Genomic DNA, 20,585 nt, shown 5'->3' on the forward strand with positions numbered 1-20,585 from the left:
TTGTGCCATGGGGAGAGGACAGAAGGCCCACATGCAATACTGGCTGCAGCAACAGGGGTGCCAGCCTCTCTCTCTCTCTCTCTCTCTCTCTCTCTCTCTCTCTCTGCCTCTTAATGCCTTAGATGGCTTCTCATCGGTTTACAAAACAGGGCAACCCATTGCACGTCATGGTTTAAAATGCAGAACAATTTAAAACCCGCCACGATTAAAATGCTCAATAAAGCAATCTTATTAAAGCATTAAAATATAAGCACCCACAATTAAAACACGCCATGAAGCACAGCAACTGAAATGGAACGCCTCGGGTGAAGGAGATCCAAGGTGCATCAGCTGCTTCTGGAACCCGGCTGCTGCCGCTATGCACACCCTGCAGCACATGAACCCAGGCCCTCTTGGGTGGATTGGCGGTGGCAGCAGTCAGGCAGGTCTGTGGACTACCCTCCTGACCCACTAGGGACCTGAGCAGGCAAGCAGGTGTGCAGGTAGCAGCCTGACACCTGACCCTTGTTGGTAACCAGGCCAAGTACACTGGGGGTACACACACACACACACACACACACACACACACACACACAAAGCACGGCCATGGGGATGGTAGGAGAACCTCCTTGTATAGAGTAATCTGTCTAGATAGGGGATCAAAGATTTTCCGACACCCCCCAGGAACTCCCTTCCTTTATGGCACAGACAGCAACAAGCCCCAGGCCAGCCTCTTTTTGTCGTTTGAGAATCAGGTCATGTCGTTTAGCTTTGGCTGCTCTCCAGGAGGCAATGAGCACTAGAGAAGTGAGAGCAAATGGCTTGGGGGCTGTTAATTCCAAGGGTACAAAGTGAATAACTAGGCTCCACAAGGTGAGATCTATTCACTTGGACTCTGTAATGCCAGCTTCAAGGCTAAATGTGTATATGGAGGGGCAGGGTAAAGGCGGGGGGGAGCGTTCTTTCTCACACTAAATAAAGGCTGCATGCCTATTACCATTCACCGGCTAAGTCCCATTGAACTCAATGGGGCTTACTTCTGAGTAGACCTCTAGAAGGTTGCACAATTGGGTTGCAATCCTAAACACGGCTCAGGACCGCTATACCTCATGGATCACCTTTCCATATATGAACCCACCTGGACCCTGCGATCATCATCTGAGGCCCTTCTTTGCGTGCTTCCTCCATGAGAGGTCCACCGGGTGGCAACATGAGAACGAGCCTTTTCTGTAATGCAGGCTTCCTCAAACTCGGCCCTCCAGATGTTTTGATGCTACAGTTCCCATCACCCCTGACCACTGGTCCTGCTAGCTTGGCATCATGGGAGTTGTAGGCCAAAAAAATATCTGGAGGGCTGAGTTTGAGGAAGCCTGCTGTAGTGGCTCCTTGCTTGTGAAATGCTCTCCTCAAGGAGGCTCGCCTGGTGCCTTCATTACATAAATTTATGTGCCAGTGTGCTGGTCCCGGGGGGGGGGGGGGAGGTACTATTACCGTAGCCCAAGTTCAGTCCAGAGTCTCTAGCAGGGTAGACGATCACTAGATGAGACGCGAGGTCCGAGACAGGGAGCCGGGCAGGGAAACAGGAACACTGGTAGGGCAGAAGCAGGAAGCCAGGCGGGGAACAGGAACACTGGTAGGGCAGAAGCAGGAGTCCAGGCGAGGAACAGGAACACTGGTAGGGCAGAAGCAGGAATCCAGGCGAGGAACAGGAACACCGGAGAGTCAGAAACAGGAAGCCGGGCGAGGAACAGGCACACTGGGAGTGCAGATCTAGGACTGGGTAAAGCAGGAACTCCACAACGACGTTGTTCCCGCAACCTGGGACCGGGCTGCCTGACCTTTATCTTCTTCTAAGGCCGAGGGCGGTCCCGGCCCCCAGAAGCCCCGCCTCTCTTGGCCTTAAGGCGAGCACTCCTCCTGGGAGACACCAGTTCCCTTCGCCTCTCTGCCTTAAGCCTCTGCAGTTCAGGAGAGGCCGAAGGGTTACTGGGCCCCGGGGGAGGCTCACCTGTAGACACTGAGTCCTCCAGCACCTCTGGGGCCAGAATGGTTTCACCTGGTGCCTGCTCTTGAGGATCTGGCACAGGTGCAGGCTCCTCAGCATCTAGGCCTTGCCCCAGTTCAGCCGGCCCTGGAGGCGGGGACTCCTGTGCCGGCTGGGATTCCTCCGGTTCGCTCTCAGACTCGGAATCCCAGGCCATCACAGCCAGGCAAAAACACCCCTCTTCTCCCAGGCCTTTGGCTAATTAAAGAAACTATGGCCTTTTAAGCACTCTCTGGGGTGGGTGTGTTATTGCCTTTGCTTGTTACCACGTTGTGCATTTTTGTGTTTTTATTTTGTAAACCACGCTGATGAAGGGTATTATAGAAATTTAATAAATAGTAGCAATAATAAATACACTAAGTGCCAACCAAGGCATGTTACTCAGAAGAAGGTCCCACTGATTTCGCTTGGGTTTATTTCCAGGTACAGATGGAGAGCAGGGGTGAACAGGCTTGATGGATTTACTTTGCTTTTTAGAATAACCAACTTTACGATCCACCAGTGAAGGCTAGATACAAAATTATGTCACAGGAGACTTTATGTAAATGTATAATTAAGGATCAGGGGGCCTCTGAGCAGTTGCTCAGCCCCATAATTTGTTTTAGGGAGCAGATCTAATCTCACAGTCTTCTCACACACAAATCAGTCCTGCTTTCTCCTCTGCCGCATTTCATTTCGCACTCTCCTCTTTCTTCACTTCAGAAACCATGTGGTGTGTTTTTTTTAGGGGGTGGTGCTATTGTTAAACCACTGGGTGCCAGAAATGCTTGTCAATCTACTACTAATCATGTTGAGATCTCCCATTAGATTCTGATTGGCCTATTGCCCACTCCTAATGTGTAAGACTGCAGTCTAAGTTCAGTGATTAGACCTGTGTAGGAACTTGCTTAAACATTTTTTACTTGCTGGGGGGGGGGGACTGACAAAATTGGGGTGTGTGTGATGGAGATATATAAAATTATGAGCAGTGCAGAAATAGTGAATAGACAGATTACCACCCACCCACCCCCAGTAATTCAATAGAGTTATTTGGCAGCAAATTCAGAACAAGCAAATGGTTGCATTTCTTTCCATAGCACTGAACTAACTTATTGCATTCCTTAGCATGAGATGTAATGATGACCAGCATATTCAATAGCACTGAAAACATATAGACAACTTCATGGAGGAAACACTGTCGGTGGATATCTGCCATAAGAACTGAATGGAGCCTCCATGTTATAGGTTGTATACATCAGAGCCAGTTTATACACTGCTGAATTGCTCCATGTGGTTATGTGTGCACAAAGAAGCATGAAGAAAACAAGTCATGTGAACTGGGTTGCACCTGAAATGAGCTGGCAGCCATATTGGCGATTGTGGTCGCATTTTATCTAGCCATCTTTCCCACATGGGAAACTACCTTGTGTCCTGATCCATGGAGATGCCTACTACTGCAGATAGGTGACTGTTCAAGCAAAGGGGTGGTCAATAGTTCCAGGAATGGCAAGGCAAGATCAGCACCTTGGAGAGGGACTTGGGTGTGGTTTTCAGGACCATGGCCAGTGATGCTATAGCTGAGGAAGAAAATACAAGTTGACTTAGCAACCTCCTGGTACAACTAGCAGGTATTTATAGCCTGGGCTAGGTATTCATTGAGTAGAGGCCACACTTCCCAAAGTCTGACCAGTTAAAGTGCCACTGCCTTCTTCTGCTTTTTCCACACCACAATATTTCAGACTCTCCTGATCCTTTGAGGAATCTGTGAACCAGTCAACAGAGTCTAGTGGCAGAGTTGTCACCCTGAGGTTCTGGGGAGGAGTTTTAGGCTCCACATGGGGACGGACCAGGGAGTGGATTCATCTCCTCCTCAGGACTGCCATTGTTGGAGGGCTCTGGCTCTGAGTATTCCTGGTCTGGGGCCATGACATTTGGTAATCACAAATGTGTCATTTTGATCTGCTCAGAAAAAGACTAGGATAAGAAGCAGCAGCAGCAACATAACCCACAAACTCACTCTGTATCACATGCCAACTTTCAAACTTATGCGCTTGACCAATGGATGTTTGGCAGGGAGTCGACTGTTCGAGGTTACTCAGGAAACAACATGTTTGTTTTGCAATATCTTTATTCCTAACACCATCTCATTCTGGCGTCTTTTGCCATAGATCTAGTCCCTCCATAAAGCTTATCGGGATAGAAAAATGATTTGATTTACAAATTGGTGTGCTAACAGAAATTCTTCTCTGGTAATTTCCCACTTATAATTAAATATGAGAGGACTTCATTTGTGTCTTTTCTAAAAAGTTGACATTTCTACTGAGATGCTAACCATCCTGAAAGCTCAATGCTTTGATTGATAAAATCACCAGCCCATGACATTTCCATGCAGCTTCTTCCATCTCATCATTGATTCAGGGCAGAAACCTATTCTAGCATATGCAATGTGCATAGATTTATTGCTGTCTTCATGGTGAACAGGATACAGAAAAACTATCATGCAAAGAGTATCATACTTTTTCCTAATTGCATGGTTTAGAGTCTAAATGTTCTTGGTTAATCATTAGCCTGCCAAAAAGCTGCTAAAATCTTCCTGACATGGGGGATATAGCGAATTTAGATTTTGGAGAGCTGGATAACTAATGTTCAAAAACATAGGAAGCCATTGAAAAGTGGGTGGATGTATACCACACAAGAGGCTGGCTCCAGAGTGCAGCAAGGGTAGGCATTTGCTGGGGAACCATGACTTTTACAAATGGCCCACCCAACCCCAAGTGGGTCATTCATCTCATCTGGCAAAGTGCATCCAAGACAGTTGACAGTATTGTAAGAAAATTCTTGGATGATGTGCTCTGCCTCTAGTGGGTTTAAGATGGGCATGGGTCAACATCTGCAAAGACAAAAGATCCCCCACATCTTGTTTAAGAGTGTATATCGCCAAAATATGGCCTCCGAAATTCTGATGCCAACACTGGATGGATATATAGATTACAGTCTGGTGCTAATCTGAGTTGGTGATCCTGAATTTTCAATATGATCATCTGCTTTATTCAAACACATTCTGCATGTTTTGCTTCATTTCTGCAGAGGCGAATGTTCAAACCAAGTGCAGCTGTGCATTTTAAGGAGAATCCGCCTTCTCTCCCAAGGCATGCACACATGGGCACAGTCCTCATTTTGTGGGCTGAAGCTAACAATAATTCCATAGATGGCCTGAAAACAGCTCCTTAATAAAAGGGCAGTGAGCAGCTGTCATTCTACTGTGCCAGCATCTGTCAGATACAATGATTATCTATCATTAGGTGTAGCTGAAATAAGGGGATTGTGATAGAATGTGATAAAATGGGAAATGTCTTGGTTCTGTCTGGAATTTATGTGGCTGAAAGAGAGCATTAGCATGAGACATTGTTCTGTTCTACTGGCATTACCTCTTAATACATTCCTAATACTCATCATTATAGCGTATAGCCCCCGCTTCGTTCCATGCAGCCAGCCAGAAATGTCCTCCAATCAGTCAGCTGTCACTATTCATAGATCAAGATTCATGATCATAACACATTCAGCACACTGTCCACGTGGCAAGCTGCCTTCAAACTGTGCTGCCATCCATCATGCGCAGTGACCTCTGGCACAGGATGGAGAAGCTGAAGCAAAGGGCTGGATGACAGCTCCAGAAGGAATGGCGAGTAACAGGCGGCAACTGGACCTTGCTGGAACCAAAGCTAGATCTTTGCTGCAAGCACACTTAAATCTGTTTATCTGCTGGGCTTCCTGTCTTGTAGGGATTCAGAGTCTGGGATTCAGTTTTATGAAGGTGCTGAGGTTTCTCAACTACAGGTCCTTGGACTCCTCAGAATGACCTTTTCCCTTGAGGTCATGTTACCCATCAAGGGATTTTTGTACCCTGGGCATTTTTCAACTTTTACATTCAAGGGTGGAAGACATATTTGGGGTGGAAGACATGGGGCAAGGGCTACTGATGAAATGAGGCAGGGATTGGGATGAACAACAACAGACACCTCTCTTCCTGCTTTCCTGAGAGTCAGGCATGGATCTCTATTTTAGAAGCCAAGAGGCTGTGGAAGCATCACACATGTCCTTCTTCTGGAAGCCCCATTCCTCCTCATTTGGAAGTGTCTAAACAGACAGTATGATTTGAGAGCTGCTTCCGAGATCTACCCCTCCACTGCACTGGTCCCTAGGGAACAGCTAGCACAGTAAAGTCTACCTTTGGAACATGCAAAAGGAAAATAATGGCTTTAAAGTTTATTTACTTTTTAACAGCAGACTGTGCATTAGTTCTATCTTACCTGTCTCCATTGCAGAATTGTACAATTGCCCTTAATGCTGCCCATTCCTAATAATGCTACTGTGTGTGTGGCTATGACAGTTAAGCAATCTTATATTAGACCAGCTTGCCTTTAGAAGAAAAGAAAAAAAAATACTGCACATGCCTTGTGCTATATGGAATGCAGATATTTTAAAATTCATTTGAACGTTTATGCCCTGCTTTTCTATGCTAGAAATCACACTCAAGGTGTCTTACATATAGGAATATGATGTTAATCATCAATGTTAATCTCTGTCAATCCAATTTAAGATGTAGGGGGCATTCATGTTTGCATGTCTACACTGCACATCTCCCAGGGGGCACCACTAAGGGTGAAGGAGATAAGAGATTAGAAACATACAGATACATGCAGCAAACATGGGTCACGCCTTGTAAACACAGGGATCTGGGCTGTAGATGCACAATCAACTCTGACTACCAGGAAGGTGTCGCACATATTGTTGCAAACATGCCCTCTACTCACTATGAGCCCTGTTTGCTTCTGCAAACTCCAGATTAACTCCACCAAAATCATTGTATAAACAGAACAGCTTCCACTCACACAACTGAACTTCTCCTGTCTCCATCCCTAAATCTGCTCTGAAGGTTTGGGAGAATCTCCAGAGAGTGGAACCCCTATAAAATTACAGTGACTATATGGAAGAGGAGCTCTGTACAATATGTTGCGGTGTGTATCTTACTTGAGCTTGAGGTTTAGAGGGTTGGAAAAAAGAAGATATGCCATTGAAGACAGGAGTCTTGTTTTACTTTGTTTTCTCTTGTTTTGAGCATTTAAAAAGGGGAAGATGGTTTGCAAGTCAGTGGAGTTCGAAGCTCCTATTAGTAGTTAAGGTTTATTTGGGCTGGGAGGAGGTCTAAGGGTCAGTTTAGGTAGCTCCCCCTCTGGCTTGTGGTTGCAATACTGGACTACATTGCAAGGCTGTTGTAAGCTACTGTCTCAGCACAGCTTTCCAACTTGCAATAGGAGCATAACAGTGAACTAAGTGATTTTTGTATCCTACTCTCTCAGTCCAGTCTGTAATACAAGGAAAAAAGCAGCAAATAACACTGCAGTGCTGTTGAAATCTACTCTCTCAGCTTCTGCTCAACCCCCAGCCTGCAAATAAGGAGCAAATACTCTTGGGCAACATTGCAGGGTTGTCATAAACCACTCGGAACCTGATCTGAAGTATTACATGTGAATGACACTGCAGGACTATTGTAAGCCACTGCCTTCCAGCAACTGCCCCTTCGAAGCTGCAGTTTGGGGGCAGCGAACTGCATTTGCTTTGGAATCTGCATTAGCAAGGCTGTTTTTTAACAGCGTCACACTAAATAAGAACTGAGTCTTTCTGAGGAGGGACTATTGGCTTCTGAGTTTATTGCTTGGGTGGCTGGGTGGACACACAATTGGTGCCCAATCCCAACTACATTAAAAATCTTGATTTCTGTGGGCAGGTATTTTGAAAACAGGTTCTCACAGTAAACCAGTGTGGCCAATCCACAAAGGGGCCAACCCAGACAATCCAGACTCTTTCTGCTAGGACTCGTGAGTGAGTGTATGTGTCTTCTCCTGTTGCAGCCACTCTGTTTTCCCCAACCCAGGTCTCTGTCCCTGGCCCCTTCCATCAGCCAGGATCCCATGCCATTGAGCTAATATGGGGTTGTATGGGGTTTCCTTGTCTATAGAGAGCCAGTATGGTATAGTGATTAGAACAGGCATAGGCAACCTTCGGCCCTCCAGATGTTTTGGACTACAATTCCCATCATCCCTGACCACTGGTCCTGTTAGCTAGGGATCATGGGAGTTGTAGGCCAAAACATCTGGAGGGCCGAAGGTTGCCTATGCCTGGATTAGAATGATGGACGAAAACCTGTGTGGCTGGGGCTCTGGTCTCCACTCAGCCATGAAGCTCAGCGGTTGATTTTGGACCAGTCACTGTCTTTCAGCTTAACCTACCTCACAGGGTTGTTGTGAAGATAAAATGGGGAGACAGAGAACCATGCATGCCACCTTCAGCTCCTTGGAGGAAAGAGTGGGCTATAACGGTTATAAATAAAATATATAAATAAGGATTGTCTTGCATATCTGCCTCTTTCTTTCTTTCTTTCTTTCTTTCTTTCTTTCATGCATGTGATGTGATTTTGACTCCAGCTGCTCAAGCATGGGAAGACTCAAATTATTGTTAATACATGGTGATGGTGATGATTCCATCCAAGGCTGTTTGACGCTTAGCACTTCAGTGGTCAGTCAGTAGCAGCCAAATATATATTTCCCAGATACCTCTTTTAAAAACACAATTGGCAAGGTTCATTCTTCCTAACATGTGGTGGGGTAGATCCCTCTGGCAGATTAGCAGGATACAGTCACATTTTACAGTCATTCTTCAAGGTCTAGGTATACACACACACACACACACACACAGAGAGAGAGAGAGAGAGAGAGAGAGAGAGAGAATGAGAATGAGAGTGAATACCTATGAATACAAAGCAAGTTTAACGAATGCACAAAATATGTAACAAAATGCAGAGAGCCGGGGAAGAAGGCTCAGAACTTCCTCATCCGTTTCAGTGTGTGCTTGTTCAGTAGCTGGCTATTTAAATTCCTTTCCACTCCCTAAAGAACAGAGATTGCCGCCCCCCAAGATTGTAAAAGAAGAATAAAATGGCAGCAGCCAGAGTGGTAAGAAAAGCTACTAAAGAAAAGGCATGATCCATCTCCCTGCAAGTCCCTGTTCATTCCAAGGAAATGTGCACAGGATCTTCCACAGGGAAGCGAATCCTAAAATAGTTAAGATAGACACCGCAGCCATCTGTTTTATTATGAATGAATTCCCACACAGTGCTGGCTGGTGATGATGGGCATTGTAGTCCAAAAACATTTGGAGGGTGCCGAGTTGGCAAAGGCTAAGTTGGGATGTTGTATCAGATGCATGGCAACTCGGCTTCTCTCTTGAAATTCCTTTTGGGGTGTCTTGAAGGTTGTTTCACAGCTTAAGGGTTTAAATTGCCTGTTTACTTTGTAACTGATCAGAAAAGAAATGAAATTGTCATGCTAATATATTTTAATTGACCCATTAGAATTGCTAAATAAAATAAATTTTCACCGGCAGATGCATCCAGCGAAGCGTGAACTTTCATTTCTCATTCTTGGTTAGCACAAAGCAAATTATTATTATTTTTGGTACCTTCCAAGAAGATTTAGATTACAATTCATTGTCTGACAACCAATTCCAACCCTCAATACACGATTTTCTTCCATATACATATACACAATCATGTATTTCCCTTACCTAAGTTTTGTGGGTAGGTGTGTGTGTGTGTAATAGAATATTAGAATTTTAGAACTGGAAGGGACCTCGGAGGCCATCTCTATGGGTGGGGGAGAAGTGCAATTCAGATCATATATAAAGGGAAAAGTACCAAATTTCCACCTCCTGAAACAATATTTGAACCGAAACAGCCATCCTTCAAATTTCACACTTTTCTGAATATTGGACTCCAGTTTTCCAGCTGTGCAATGTGTGCAAAAATGCATACATTTGGGTTAAGCATGCATATATTAGGGGAAATAACATGCAAAATGCTGTATATTAGGGAAAATTGCTTGCCAAACTGTATATTTATCAAAATCCATTCAAAACTGTGTTTATTAGGAGAAATTTGCATTGAATGGCTGAGGAATTTTCATAAGGACTAAAAAATAATAATATGCAAATTGCTGCAGCTATGTAGAGAACTGAATCTAAGACTGGACAGTGAGAAATGAAGAGAATGGACATCACTATCTAACGTAGTCTCCAGCTCAGCGCAGTATCTGCAGTGCAGGATGCAATTGCTATAGCATCCCTGCCTTTGCTTAAAGACCTCTCGCGAAGGAGAGCCCACTGCCTCCCATGGCAATCTGCTCAACTGTCAAACAGCTCTTAGTGTTAGAAAGCTTCTCGAGTACGACAAGGCTGTATTTTGTCTCCCTGCTTATTTAACTTATATGCAGAATTCATCATGCGAAAGGCTGGGCTGGATGAATCCCAAGCTGGAATTAAGATTGCCGGAAGAAATATCAACAACCTCAGATATGCAGATGACACAACCTTGATGGCAGAAAGTGAGGAGGAATTAAAGAACCTTTTAATGAGGGTGAAAGAGGAGAGCGCAAAATATGGTCTGAAGCTCAACATCAAAAAAACGAAGATCATGGCCACTGGGCCCATCACCTCCTGGCAAATAGAAGGGGAAGAAATGGAGGCAGTGAGGGATTTTACTTTCTTGGGCTCCATGATCACTGCAGATGGTGACAGCAGCCACGAAATTAAAAGACGCCTGCTTCTTGGGAGAAGGGCAATGACAGGCCTAGACAGCATCTTGAGAAGTAGAGACGTCACCTTGCCAACAAAGGTCCGTTTAGTTAAAGCCATGGTTTTCCCAGTAGTGATGTATGGAAGTGAGAGCTGGACCATAAAGAAGGCTGATCGCCGAAGAATTGATGCTTTTGAATTATGGTGCTGGAGAAGACTCTTGAGAGTCCCATGGACTGCAAGAAGATCAAACGCATCCATTCTTAAGGAAATCAGCCCTGAGTGCTCACTGGAAGGACAGATCGTGAAGCTGAGGCTCCAGTACTTTGGCCACCTCATGAGAAGAGAAGACTCCCTGGAAAAGACACTGATGCTGGGAAAGATGGAGGGCACAAGGAGAAGGGGGCGACAGAGGACGAGATGGTTGGATAGTGTTTTCGAGGTTACCAGCATGAGTTTGACCAAACTGCGGGAGGTAGTGGAGGACAGAGGTGCCTGGCGTGCTCTGGTCCATGGGGTCACGAAGAGTCGGACACGACTAAACGACTAAACAACAACAACAACAACAAAGGTTTAGTCAAAATCTGCTCTTCCGCAATTTCGATCCATCGGTGCTTGTCTTGCCCTCTGGAGCAACAGAGACCAAAGTTGCTCCTTGTTCTGCATGGCAGCCCTTCAGAATTCAGGGTGGCTTTTATTGGATGTGTTACATTTGGTGGAGAGGACGCTAGAGACATAAGAAGAGCCTGGTGGCCTCAGACCAAAGGCCCATCTGGCCCACATCCTGTTTCTCCACAGTGGCCAAACAGAGAGGCTTCTGGGAAGCTGTTGTGACCCGGAAGTCAGTTCCCCTATGATCAAGCAAAGGTTCTGAGGACTCTGCGGAGGGTGAAGATCAAATTAACCTCAGAATCGGCACACTCTGAGAGAGACAGGGGAAGAGAAGAATCCTGTATATGTCCCTTAAATCCTTGGAGGAACAGTAGGACATATACATAACTAAAAATAATAATGAAATAGCAGAAGCCAGAAGACAGGACCTTTTGCATTGCCACCTCCATGGCCTGAGGACAGCCAGTGCTTGATGAAGAGGGCATGGTCCCTTTAAGAACAAGAATTTCCATCCCTATCTTGGCATGAAGGGAGGACCAATCCTTCCTCCCTGGTGCTTCATGGTGGGGAGAAAAACCGCTCCATTCAGGTGATGGAGGGCAGTTTCCTTCCTGACTGTGGCACGCAGGAAGGGAGGGGGTTAATCATCCTTCTTAGTGCACAGAGATTGGGATGAAACATATGCTGTCCTCAATAAACTGAGAAGCAGCTGAGGAACTGGTGGAGGGAGCCTGGCTTGAGCAGGGTGCTGGGGGTTGGATGAAGAGGTCCAGCAGGCTGGATTAGACCATGCCTGCACTAGCAGTTTCCTCAGTGATGGGGTGGAGTTAGGTACACCAAACTTGACAGTAGGGTTCAGGGGTACCAGGGGTGAATAAAATATTGGGGTGACCAGGCAAGCCCCACCCCACATAATCAATCACAAGGCACAGTGCATGCACATCATTTGAATGGCAATGCTCATGAACTCAGGGGGCAGCCTCCTCAAATATTTAATGGGGTGATGGTGAAGGGACCTAGGCCCCTAGGATTTGGCTCCCAAGGTAGGGTTATTTAAACTCTCAATTGCCTCTGTCTCCCTGCTGGAGTAACATCCTGGTCTGCTACTATTGGGTGTTTGTATCCATCCTGGACTCCAGCCTCACTTGGAGCTGTCCATAGTTTTCCTTCCCTATCTAAACTCTTGCTTCTCTCTCCTAGTCCTCTCTCTGGATTTCCTACACTTTAGTGTGGTCTAATGTTGGATTTCTGAAACAACATGGTTCGGGCAGAGTCTTAAAGAACAGTTAGAGACGCTTGGATTGTCACACCCAGTCCCTCATCCTTGTCCAAACATTTGCAGTGGCAAACATTACAAGATCTGTGTGAAATTCTTGCTCACGGAGCCTCAGATCTTTATGCACAAAACAGGTTGGTTGGAAGGAATAGCGGTGAATTGCCTTGCACTAAAGCAGGCATACCCAAACGGCCCTCCAGCTGTTTTGGGACTACAACTCCCATCATCCCTAGCTAACAGGACCAGTGGTCAGGAATGATGGGAATAGTAGTCCCAAAACAGCTGGAGGGCTAAGTTTGGGGATGCCTGCACTAAAAGAACATATGTGATTTGAACACTTTAAATATGAGATACCAATGCTAGATATGCATTTAAATTATTTTAGGCCACCCTTCATTACCATGAGTTCAGGGGAGGGCACATCAATAAAAATATTAAAACACAATCCCATACTGTTACAATATAATGTGAACACTTAATACAGAATAATAGAATTATAGAACTGAAAGGGACTAACAGGGTCATTTAGTCCAACCCCTTGTGATGCAGGAATCACAAGTAAATAATCCCTGCAGGTAGCCATTCAACCTCTGCTTTAAAACCTCCAGTGAAGAAGTGGGGGGGGCAGGAGAAGAATGTACATCCTTCATGTTGCTGTGAAACATGAAGAGCTGTTTGCTATATTATTAGCAGCTGTTCTACAGTCAAGACTAGGCATCTCTGCAGCTGCTACCATCAGATGTGCCTCCTCCTGTCACCACATGGGTGACTTGAAGAAGAGGCAAGGAAGAAGTGGAGTTATTATGTTGCTCCAGCTGTGTCAATGACTGTAGCTGGTTGATAGGTGAGCAATGAGGGAGGTACACCTTTTAACCAGGAGTAAGAAGGGTGCAGAACATCCCCCCCCCCTTACAAACATTTCCCAGTCTCCATAACTGTTTGAGCCTGTCACTTGGTGAAGCAGATTTTTTTCTCACCTACTCCTGGTTCTGAGAAGAGCAGGTAAATCTCCCTTGCTGATGCCCAGACTACAACTGCCTTGCAAGGCGGAATTGGTTACCTGCATGGGACAAGAGTCTTGTCTGCCAATGAGAGGGATTTTTCTGCTCCCTTCCTGGATTAAAGGTGGGAAAGGTGGGGTGAAAATGTGAAAAGTATCTGAGTGAAATCTACTTCCACTAATGGGTCCTTTTGAGCGTCTCCGCTCCTCCACATGCAGCTGCTGGGTGACCTTGGGCCAGTCACACTTCTTTGAAGTCTCTCAGCCCCACTCACCTCACAGAGTGTTTGTTGTGGGGGAGGAAGGGAAAGGAGAATGTTAGCCGCTTTGAGACTCCTTAAAGGGAGTGAAAGGCAGGATATCAAATCCAAACTCTTCTTCTTCTTCTTGAGCGTGTGAATTGGTCTAACACTTTGGGATGAGAGAGAGAAAAACTCAGCTGCTCTTTGCCAACAGCTCCTCATTCATCAAGGCTGCCCTTAGAGGTCAGGAGCCACTTCTGCTTATCTCCTGGTCCAAAGCCCTTTGCTTCAGCTAGGATGCATTACTGCCTTCCATGTGATGGATTGCCAGTCTGGCCTTGCTTGCTTCCAGGTGCGCAGTGTGTGGCATTGTTATAATCCAATCAATCACCTCATCAGGAAGCCAACAACTGAGTGATCTGACAGGCTGACATGGGAAGGCATTAAGGAGGCTGCCAACAAATAGCTGGCAACATCACTGAACAACAGAGCCACCTTCCACTCCAGCCGGTGACTGGAGACTTGGCAGTTGTGCCCAGAAGGAGAGACTGAATAATGAACACTTGCCAGTAAGTAACACCTGCAGCCAGAAGGGCACCGGAGAGCCAGTTACATCTGCAGCCAGAAGGACAGGCACTGCCAAAGCAACATAGTGGGCAATAACAGCAAGATCAGAGATAGGAAGAGCAAGATGGCAGTGCCCAGAAATGCTATTGTATATTCTGCTGGCCAGTGTGTGGACAGTGCCTTGAGTTGCTGGAGAGCAGCTCCACCATGCCTGCTACACTTGTTGCAGTACAAGTTTTCTTTAATGGAAACCTTGAAAGCATCAGAGATGGGCAGGTTTCATTCTGTGCACAGAGCTCATCAGAAGGGAGCAGAGCATTTCTAAATGGAAGACAGAGATTGGGCTCAATGTATATGTAGTCTAGGCATTAAGGAGCAAGCTAAAAGGAGCATGAAGATGTCCAAGAAATGACTCAAACTTTCTACACCAGGGATAGCCAGCATTGTGCCCTCCAGATATTGTTGGACTAGTTTCCATCAGCCCCAGGGAGCATGGCCAATGGTCAGGGATGATGGGACCCATAGCCCAATATCTGGGGGCCACCATGTTGGCTTCCCCAGTTCTACAGTATAGCACCAGCAGAGAAGACTTGGTTCATATCTGCTCAACCTGGTGAATATTTGGCTTGTAGTCAGCTAACTTGAACTCAGTGGACCCACTGAAATCAATGACTATGATTAATTTCAATGAATCTATCCCAAGTAAAAGTTACTTAAATATAATCCTTTATTTATTTCTCTCTTATCAAAGTATTTAGATGTTGTGCTGACCATCACCTGTTTTGGTAAGCACTTTTTCATCCTGCATTATATCCCACCTTTGCTCCAAATTGCTCAAGGTGTCATTCATGATTCCATGTACTGGGAGTGGGTGGGGGGCAGAGGGAAGGTTAGTATTGCTAATGTCGTAAAACAAAGCTTGGATGAAATACTGTATGTGCTGCTGTAGGTGGAAAGAAGTATAGTGCAAAGGCTTAAAAATGCACCCGGGAGATGCTTTTAAGCATGCTTTGATGGTTGATGGGGTGGGAGGACCTCTGTAGCTCAGCAGTAGGACACAGGAGTGGGAAGGAGCTCTGCTGGCGATCTTGGAAGTTGAGCCATTGCACAAGGTTGAAAGTGTTGAGCCAGATGATCCATTGATCTGTCATGTGTTCCTGTTTATGGAAAATAATTACCTCAGCTCGCTTTGTCACTGGAAATACGAGCATTTGCCCACTCAAGGCTTTTTACGGAGTCACTGAAGCTTTGGGCTAAAAGGTTAGGTTGAGTACTAGTTCCTTGGGACACCAAGAGGAACTTGCAGTTGATGAATGTGACACTCATTTCAAGTTTCTCGGGCTCTTTCCCCGCCATCGTCACAGTTTCTCCTGGCCCTCAACTTGACCCCTTCTGCTGTGATACACAGGGGGATTACGTTTCTTGTGGGTTTCACTTTATTGGATTTATCACCTGCAATTCCTTCTTTGGATAAATATGTTGCACTAAAACACTTTACCTCTTTGGATTGTCATGCTAACCCACAGAACACAAACACCTAAAGGTGAATCTTACAAAACCTAACTTAAAGGGTGTTTGGGTGGTGGACCCCATAAGGTGGTGGATGACCACAGATGGCTTCACTGTCTACTTCTGACTTTACTGGAAAGGAAGCTAAGTAGCAAAGACTGTTCTCAGATAGCTGACAGAAAGGCAGCCATTTCCTTATGTGTTTGAAAAAGGACTCATGGGAGCACTGGGACTGCAAGCGGTATTCTCTGCAGACGAGGGACCTTTCTATTCTCACCAGTACTGTGTTTTATGGATAATTAATGGCTCCCAGGATCCTGTGTGTCCAGACTGCAAGCAGCCTCTCTGTTGTTTAAATGGATTCTTTAAGAGGGCCTCACGTAGAACATCTTCAAATGGTGCTGTGATAATGAGAGAGACTGTTGTATGTGGAAATCCAATCAATGGTAATTAGGCCAAGACATGAATTAGTGCCTTGGAGACTTGGTCTCTCTCTGCACTCTGATTGCATGGAGGTGGGCAAAGCAGAATAGGCAGGTATTTAACTATTGCTGGCTAGACACATACATATTCCATTTACTTGGACATTTGCCCAGATTAAGAAAAATATGTTGTTGTTCGTTTCAATTGCATTGCTTGGCTTTTTCCAATCTGTAGGGTGTTAATGTTTGCTGGTATTCATGCGAGTCATTTCTCTGAGCAGAATATCATCCACAATACCAAGAGAAATGAATTTTGCACAAAAGGCAGCGAGATAAATATATTGAGCCTCGGGCACTTGAAATCATGGGGCTCGAATCTTGCTTTATTACATTACTCTTCACATAAAAGACCTGTTAGATCAGACCAAATGCCTACCTAAACCAACAACTGGTCTCCTAAAATGGTCCATCAGATGCATTTGGGATTCCCACCAGCAGGGAATGAATGAAATAGCCCCTCCCACTGTAGTAGCTCCCCATAAAGTGATATTTTGAGGCATCTTGGAAAGTAGGTTCACTAAGAGCCAGGATGCAGGATGCTTCCACAAATGGAGTTAGTTTTCAAAGATCTCTGTCCTTTGCGTAAACACCAGTGGGTTGAGTACTCATTCTCTTCAACTGCTTTCAGGACCATTCAATATACAAATTTATTTTCCTCCCCCTGCACTAGAGGGAGAGCATACCATATATGAATGCTCCCCTTAATCTAATGACTAGGAACCCCCATCCCTTTCTTACAGTGACTCTCTTCCAAATATGGCAGGAAAGTGGGTGAACGCCCCACATTTTCCAAGTAACATTAGATCCCTCAAGTGCCTATGTAACAGAACATTTACCACAAACAAGTACAATGGTTGTCTCCCATGGGATTCCACTTCCGGTGTGTCATATACCAATCCTTCCACAGGTGTGTGAAAGGTACACGCTTGCATTTTATTTTTTGTTTCTGTGCCCAGCGACAAATTGTTGCATGTTTCCCACATGGGATTCCTCCTCTGAAAACTGCAGATCCTGGTTTCCTCCTTTTTTCTTTAACCCTTTTCAAGCATTCATTACCTGTGTGGGTAACACATGAAGGGGACCACAATGACACACATGACAGCAATGTCTCCCAGCTGACGTGATCAGCTCAGTCGGATGGGAACATGTAGGATTTCCTCCAAAGGGAGAGAGACCCAGATTGGTCAGGATTCTCATTCCTGTAAAAAGATGAAACCTACAGCCAGGTTTCAATCATGTGTTGGCTGGGAGACATCACTAGCAAATGCCTCATTATCAAAGGGGCAGGGCTAGCTGGCCCCTTCACTTTCAAAAATGAATGCCTGGAAACTGTTTTTTAAAAAATAAACGCTGAATGTGCACATTGATACCGCTACACCTCCCACTGTCTGGGTGCTATAGTTTTTACCACTGAATGTACACACATGTAAAAAACCAGGAAGGATGGGGAGTGTCCTTGTTGACTAATAAAGTTAGAATTTTATTTCCTTACCTTTTTCTCTTTTTTGACATCACAAATTTTGGAAATTTATTACAGTGGAAAAGGCCCTTGCAACGTAAGAGTCCAACTCACAGTGAGACCAGAAAAGGTGGGGAGGGATGCTGGGATGAGAGCAGACCCCCCCAACCTTTGATATTTACAGGTGAGGGAGAAAATCTCAAATTGTCGATCAGTGCCAACCAATGGGGCTTGGAAAGTTTTAAATGTTTTGTTGAGTCACCAGAAGAGGGTGATGGTAGAAATGAAGAAGTACAACATGTTGCACTTCTAGGCGAAGGGAAGAATTGAAATCAACAGGGCAGATAGTGCATTAAGAAAAAAGGAAAACCAACAGTGAGTCTCTGGATAAAAACTAATGACAGCCTTGAACTAACGGCAAGAGACTCTTGTTCTTCTCCAACTGGGCATATGTGTTGATTCAGGGATGAGGAACTTGTGGCACTCCAGGTGTTACTGCACTACAACTCCCATCATCCATGACCATTGTCTATTCTGGCTGGGACTGAAAGGAGTCCAACGACATCTTGAGGGTCACAGGTTCTCGACCCGTATTGTTAGTCTCTGCATTTTGAACTGCTCTAGTTTTCTTGCTGTAGCTCTATCAACCACTGATCAGGTCTCATTGTCTCTTATTATGTGTTGATTGGTTGTTCCTAGGTAGAATTCCTATTTCTGCTTAGGCCTGTTTTCTGCAGAAAGTCTTCTTCTGGCCTTCTGTCATGCCAACTCACCCACCCCATCTCTTTTACCTCAGACCATCTGATTAAGCCTTCCATTCACCCTCCCCCACAGCTGTGTATTTGATCATCTGCATTTACTAGTTGTTGCCAGTCAAGGTGAAGACTGAATTTAGCTGGCTGGGTTAACACACAAGCCAGAACAACTTGCTGTCATTTGCCTGGTGAGACTGGGGCTAATTGACCCCGACCGCTGTGATATGTCAAAGTCAAGGAAAGGAGAGCCCATGGTTTACCATGCAGGCTCAAGGTATTAAATTACACCCCCCACCACCACAAAAAAGAGGCAAAGCCATGATTAGAACTGGAGTGTATAGTGGAACATAGCTATAATCACCCTAGGATGCCACTGGGTCTTGCTGTGGTTAGCATTACAGGCATCTGGAGAATGGTGGACCACAGCTATCTCCCCTGTGACTTGGATTCTTCCTGACACTGGCAAACCACAAATAGCTGTACCAATCCCCTAGCTGTTGGTTGATAGTGCAAAGGGCAGGCTGGGGTGGACCAGGACTGGTGTGGATGGCAAAGCCCAGGCTAGCAATTAGGACAAGGTCTCTGCCTTAATCTCAACCTTTGGTTTGCGGTAGTTTCTCTTCCACTTCCAGTTTAGTACTAGAGCCCAAATCAATCATGGGAGAAACTGCAACCTGGATGCTTTAATTCCTATATAGCATAGCTTGAAGAAGCAAGCGCTGCAGTTAAGAGTTCAAACATTGAAGAGGGATCTCTTTCAAAGGCCCAGGGCCGCAATATGCCTGGCAAAAAAACAACCACTTCAGAGATTTCCAAGGCTGTCCAAACGGGTTGAACTAGTCTGAGGGGGGAAATTGGATGGGAGTTTTATGCTTTTCTAAAACCAGTCATGAATGAATATCTTTTTCCAGTCAGAATGCATGAACAATGGCATGTAGCTAATCATATTAAATCAATTCTGCTCAGATTTTGAGCTTGCTCCCATTAAGTGGTGAAGGGCAATGTTTGGGCAGGTGCCATGAGTAAATGGAGATAAATAAGAAGCTGTAAACACAAAAGGAAGAGGAAAGCTCATTAAATACACACATTTGTTTTTCTGTCCGGGTTATTTACCCTGTCATTTCACAAGGACCTTTCTCTTTCTTTCTTTCTTTCTTTCTTTCTTTCTTTCTTTCTTTCTTTCTTTCTTTCTCACAGTATGCCCCATGCCTTTGGTGAACTTCCTCCCCTATGTAGGCAGAGAAGGCCACAGTCAGGAGTGGCAGCCATGACACGTACCATTCCCCCCCCCCCATCTCCTCATCTCCATTGGATTTGGGGGAGGGAGGGGGAGAGAACGAACAAGTGAAAGGAAGAGGCACAGGGAAAAAGAGAACATTTTCTTCACAGCAACTGGAGAACATCCCAGACTCTTAGCAACTGCCTCAGTCTGTCACAGCCATATGTCTGAAGGAGGCAGCCATTCCCCAAATCCAAGAGGCCTGTAGAAATCTTGAGTACCAAGTGGCACAAATCCTCTGTTGTCATTTCGAGGGGGGAGAAATCTAGGGAAAACTGCATTTCATATTTAGAAACCCACAAAATAAGCCAGAAATAGTTATATTTGCTATGGGGAAGAAAGGGAAAGAAAAAAAGTGGAGGAAATCTCACAGGTACAACCCCAATATACTCTGTTGGTAGCCTTTGTGTTCCATGTTCAGGCACAAGAGGAAATACAGTTGGCATGGGCCCCAATTCATGGGGATGAATCCATGTTGAAGAAGCTGGTCGCTCCCTTTCCCCCAAGATGATTTGATCGCTGAACTGCTGCATCAGTGTGCAGGAAGTAGAGAAGCTGCTCTCATGGGCAGGTGCACCATGGCTGTCAGGAGACCTAGAGAAGAAGAAGCCATAAAGGGATTGGGTATATTGTACTGTATAATCTCTTGGAGTGATAGTTTGCCTCAGGCAACAGGCTTTCACACAAAACCTTGTACATGTGTAGTAAAGACAGCTTGTACCTGTGTCCAGTGTAACATGTGAACAAGCCTAGGAGATATCAGAAGTCGCAGCA

The 20,585-nt window shown here is 45.3% G+C and overlaps 1 protein-coding gene across 2 annotated transcripts in view; it reads right to left on the reverse strand.

Annotated features, from left to right (window-relative positions):
• Positions 1-19,383: 19,383 nt before the first annotated feature.
• The window catches only part of LOC114599209 (chemokine-like protein TAFA-5), a 34,483-nt gene continuing 33,281 nt past the window's right edge, over positions 19,384-20,585 (reverse strand). For both annotated transcript variants that reach the window (XM_028733986.2, XM_028733987.2), the window contains one exon: positions 19,384-20,405. In XM_028733986.2, the coding sequence (XP_028589819.1) occupies positions 20,397-20,405 (9 nt within the window). In that variant the 3' untranslated portion in view covers positions 19,384-20,396. The remainder of the gene's footprint in view (positions 20,406-20,585) is intronic.

This window comes from Podarcis muralis, chromosome 5 (genome assembly GCF_964188315.1).
Source record: "Podarcis muralis chromosome 5, rPodMur119.hap1.1, whole genome shotgun sequence".
Taxonomy (NCBI): Eukaryota; Metazoa; Chordata; class Lepidosauria; order Squamata; family Lacertidae; genus Podarcis; species Podarcis muralis.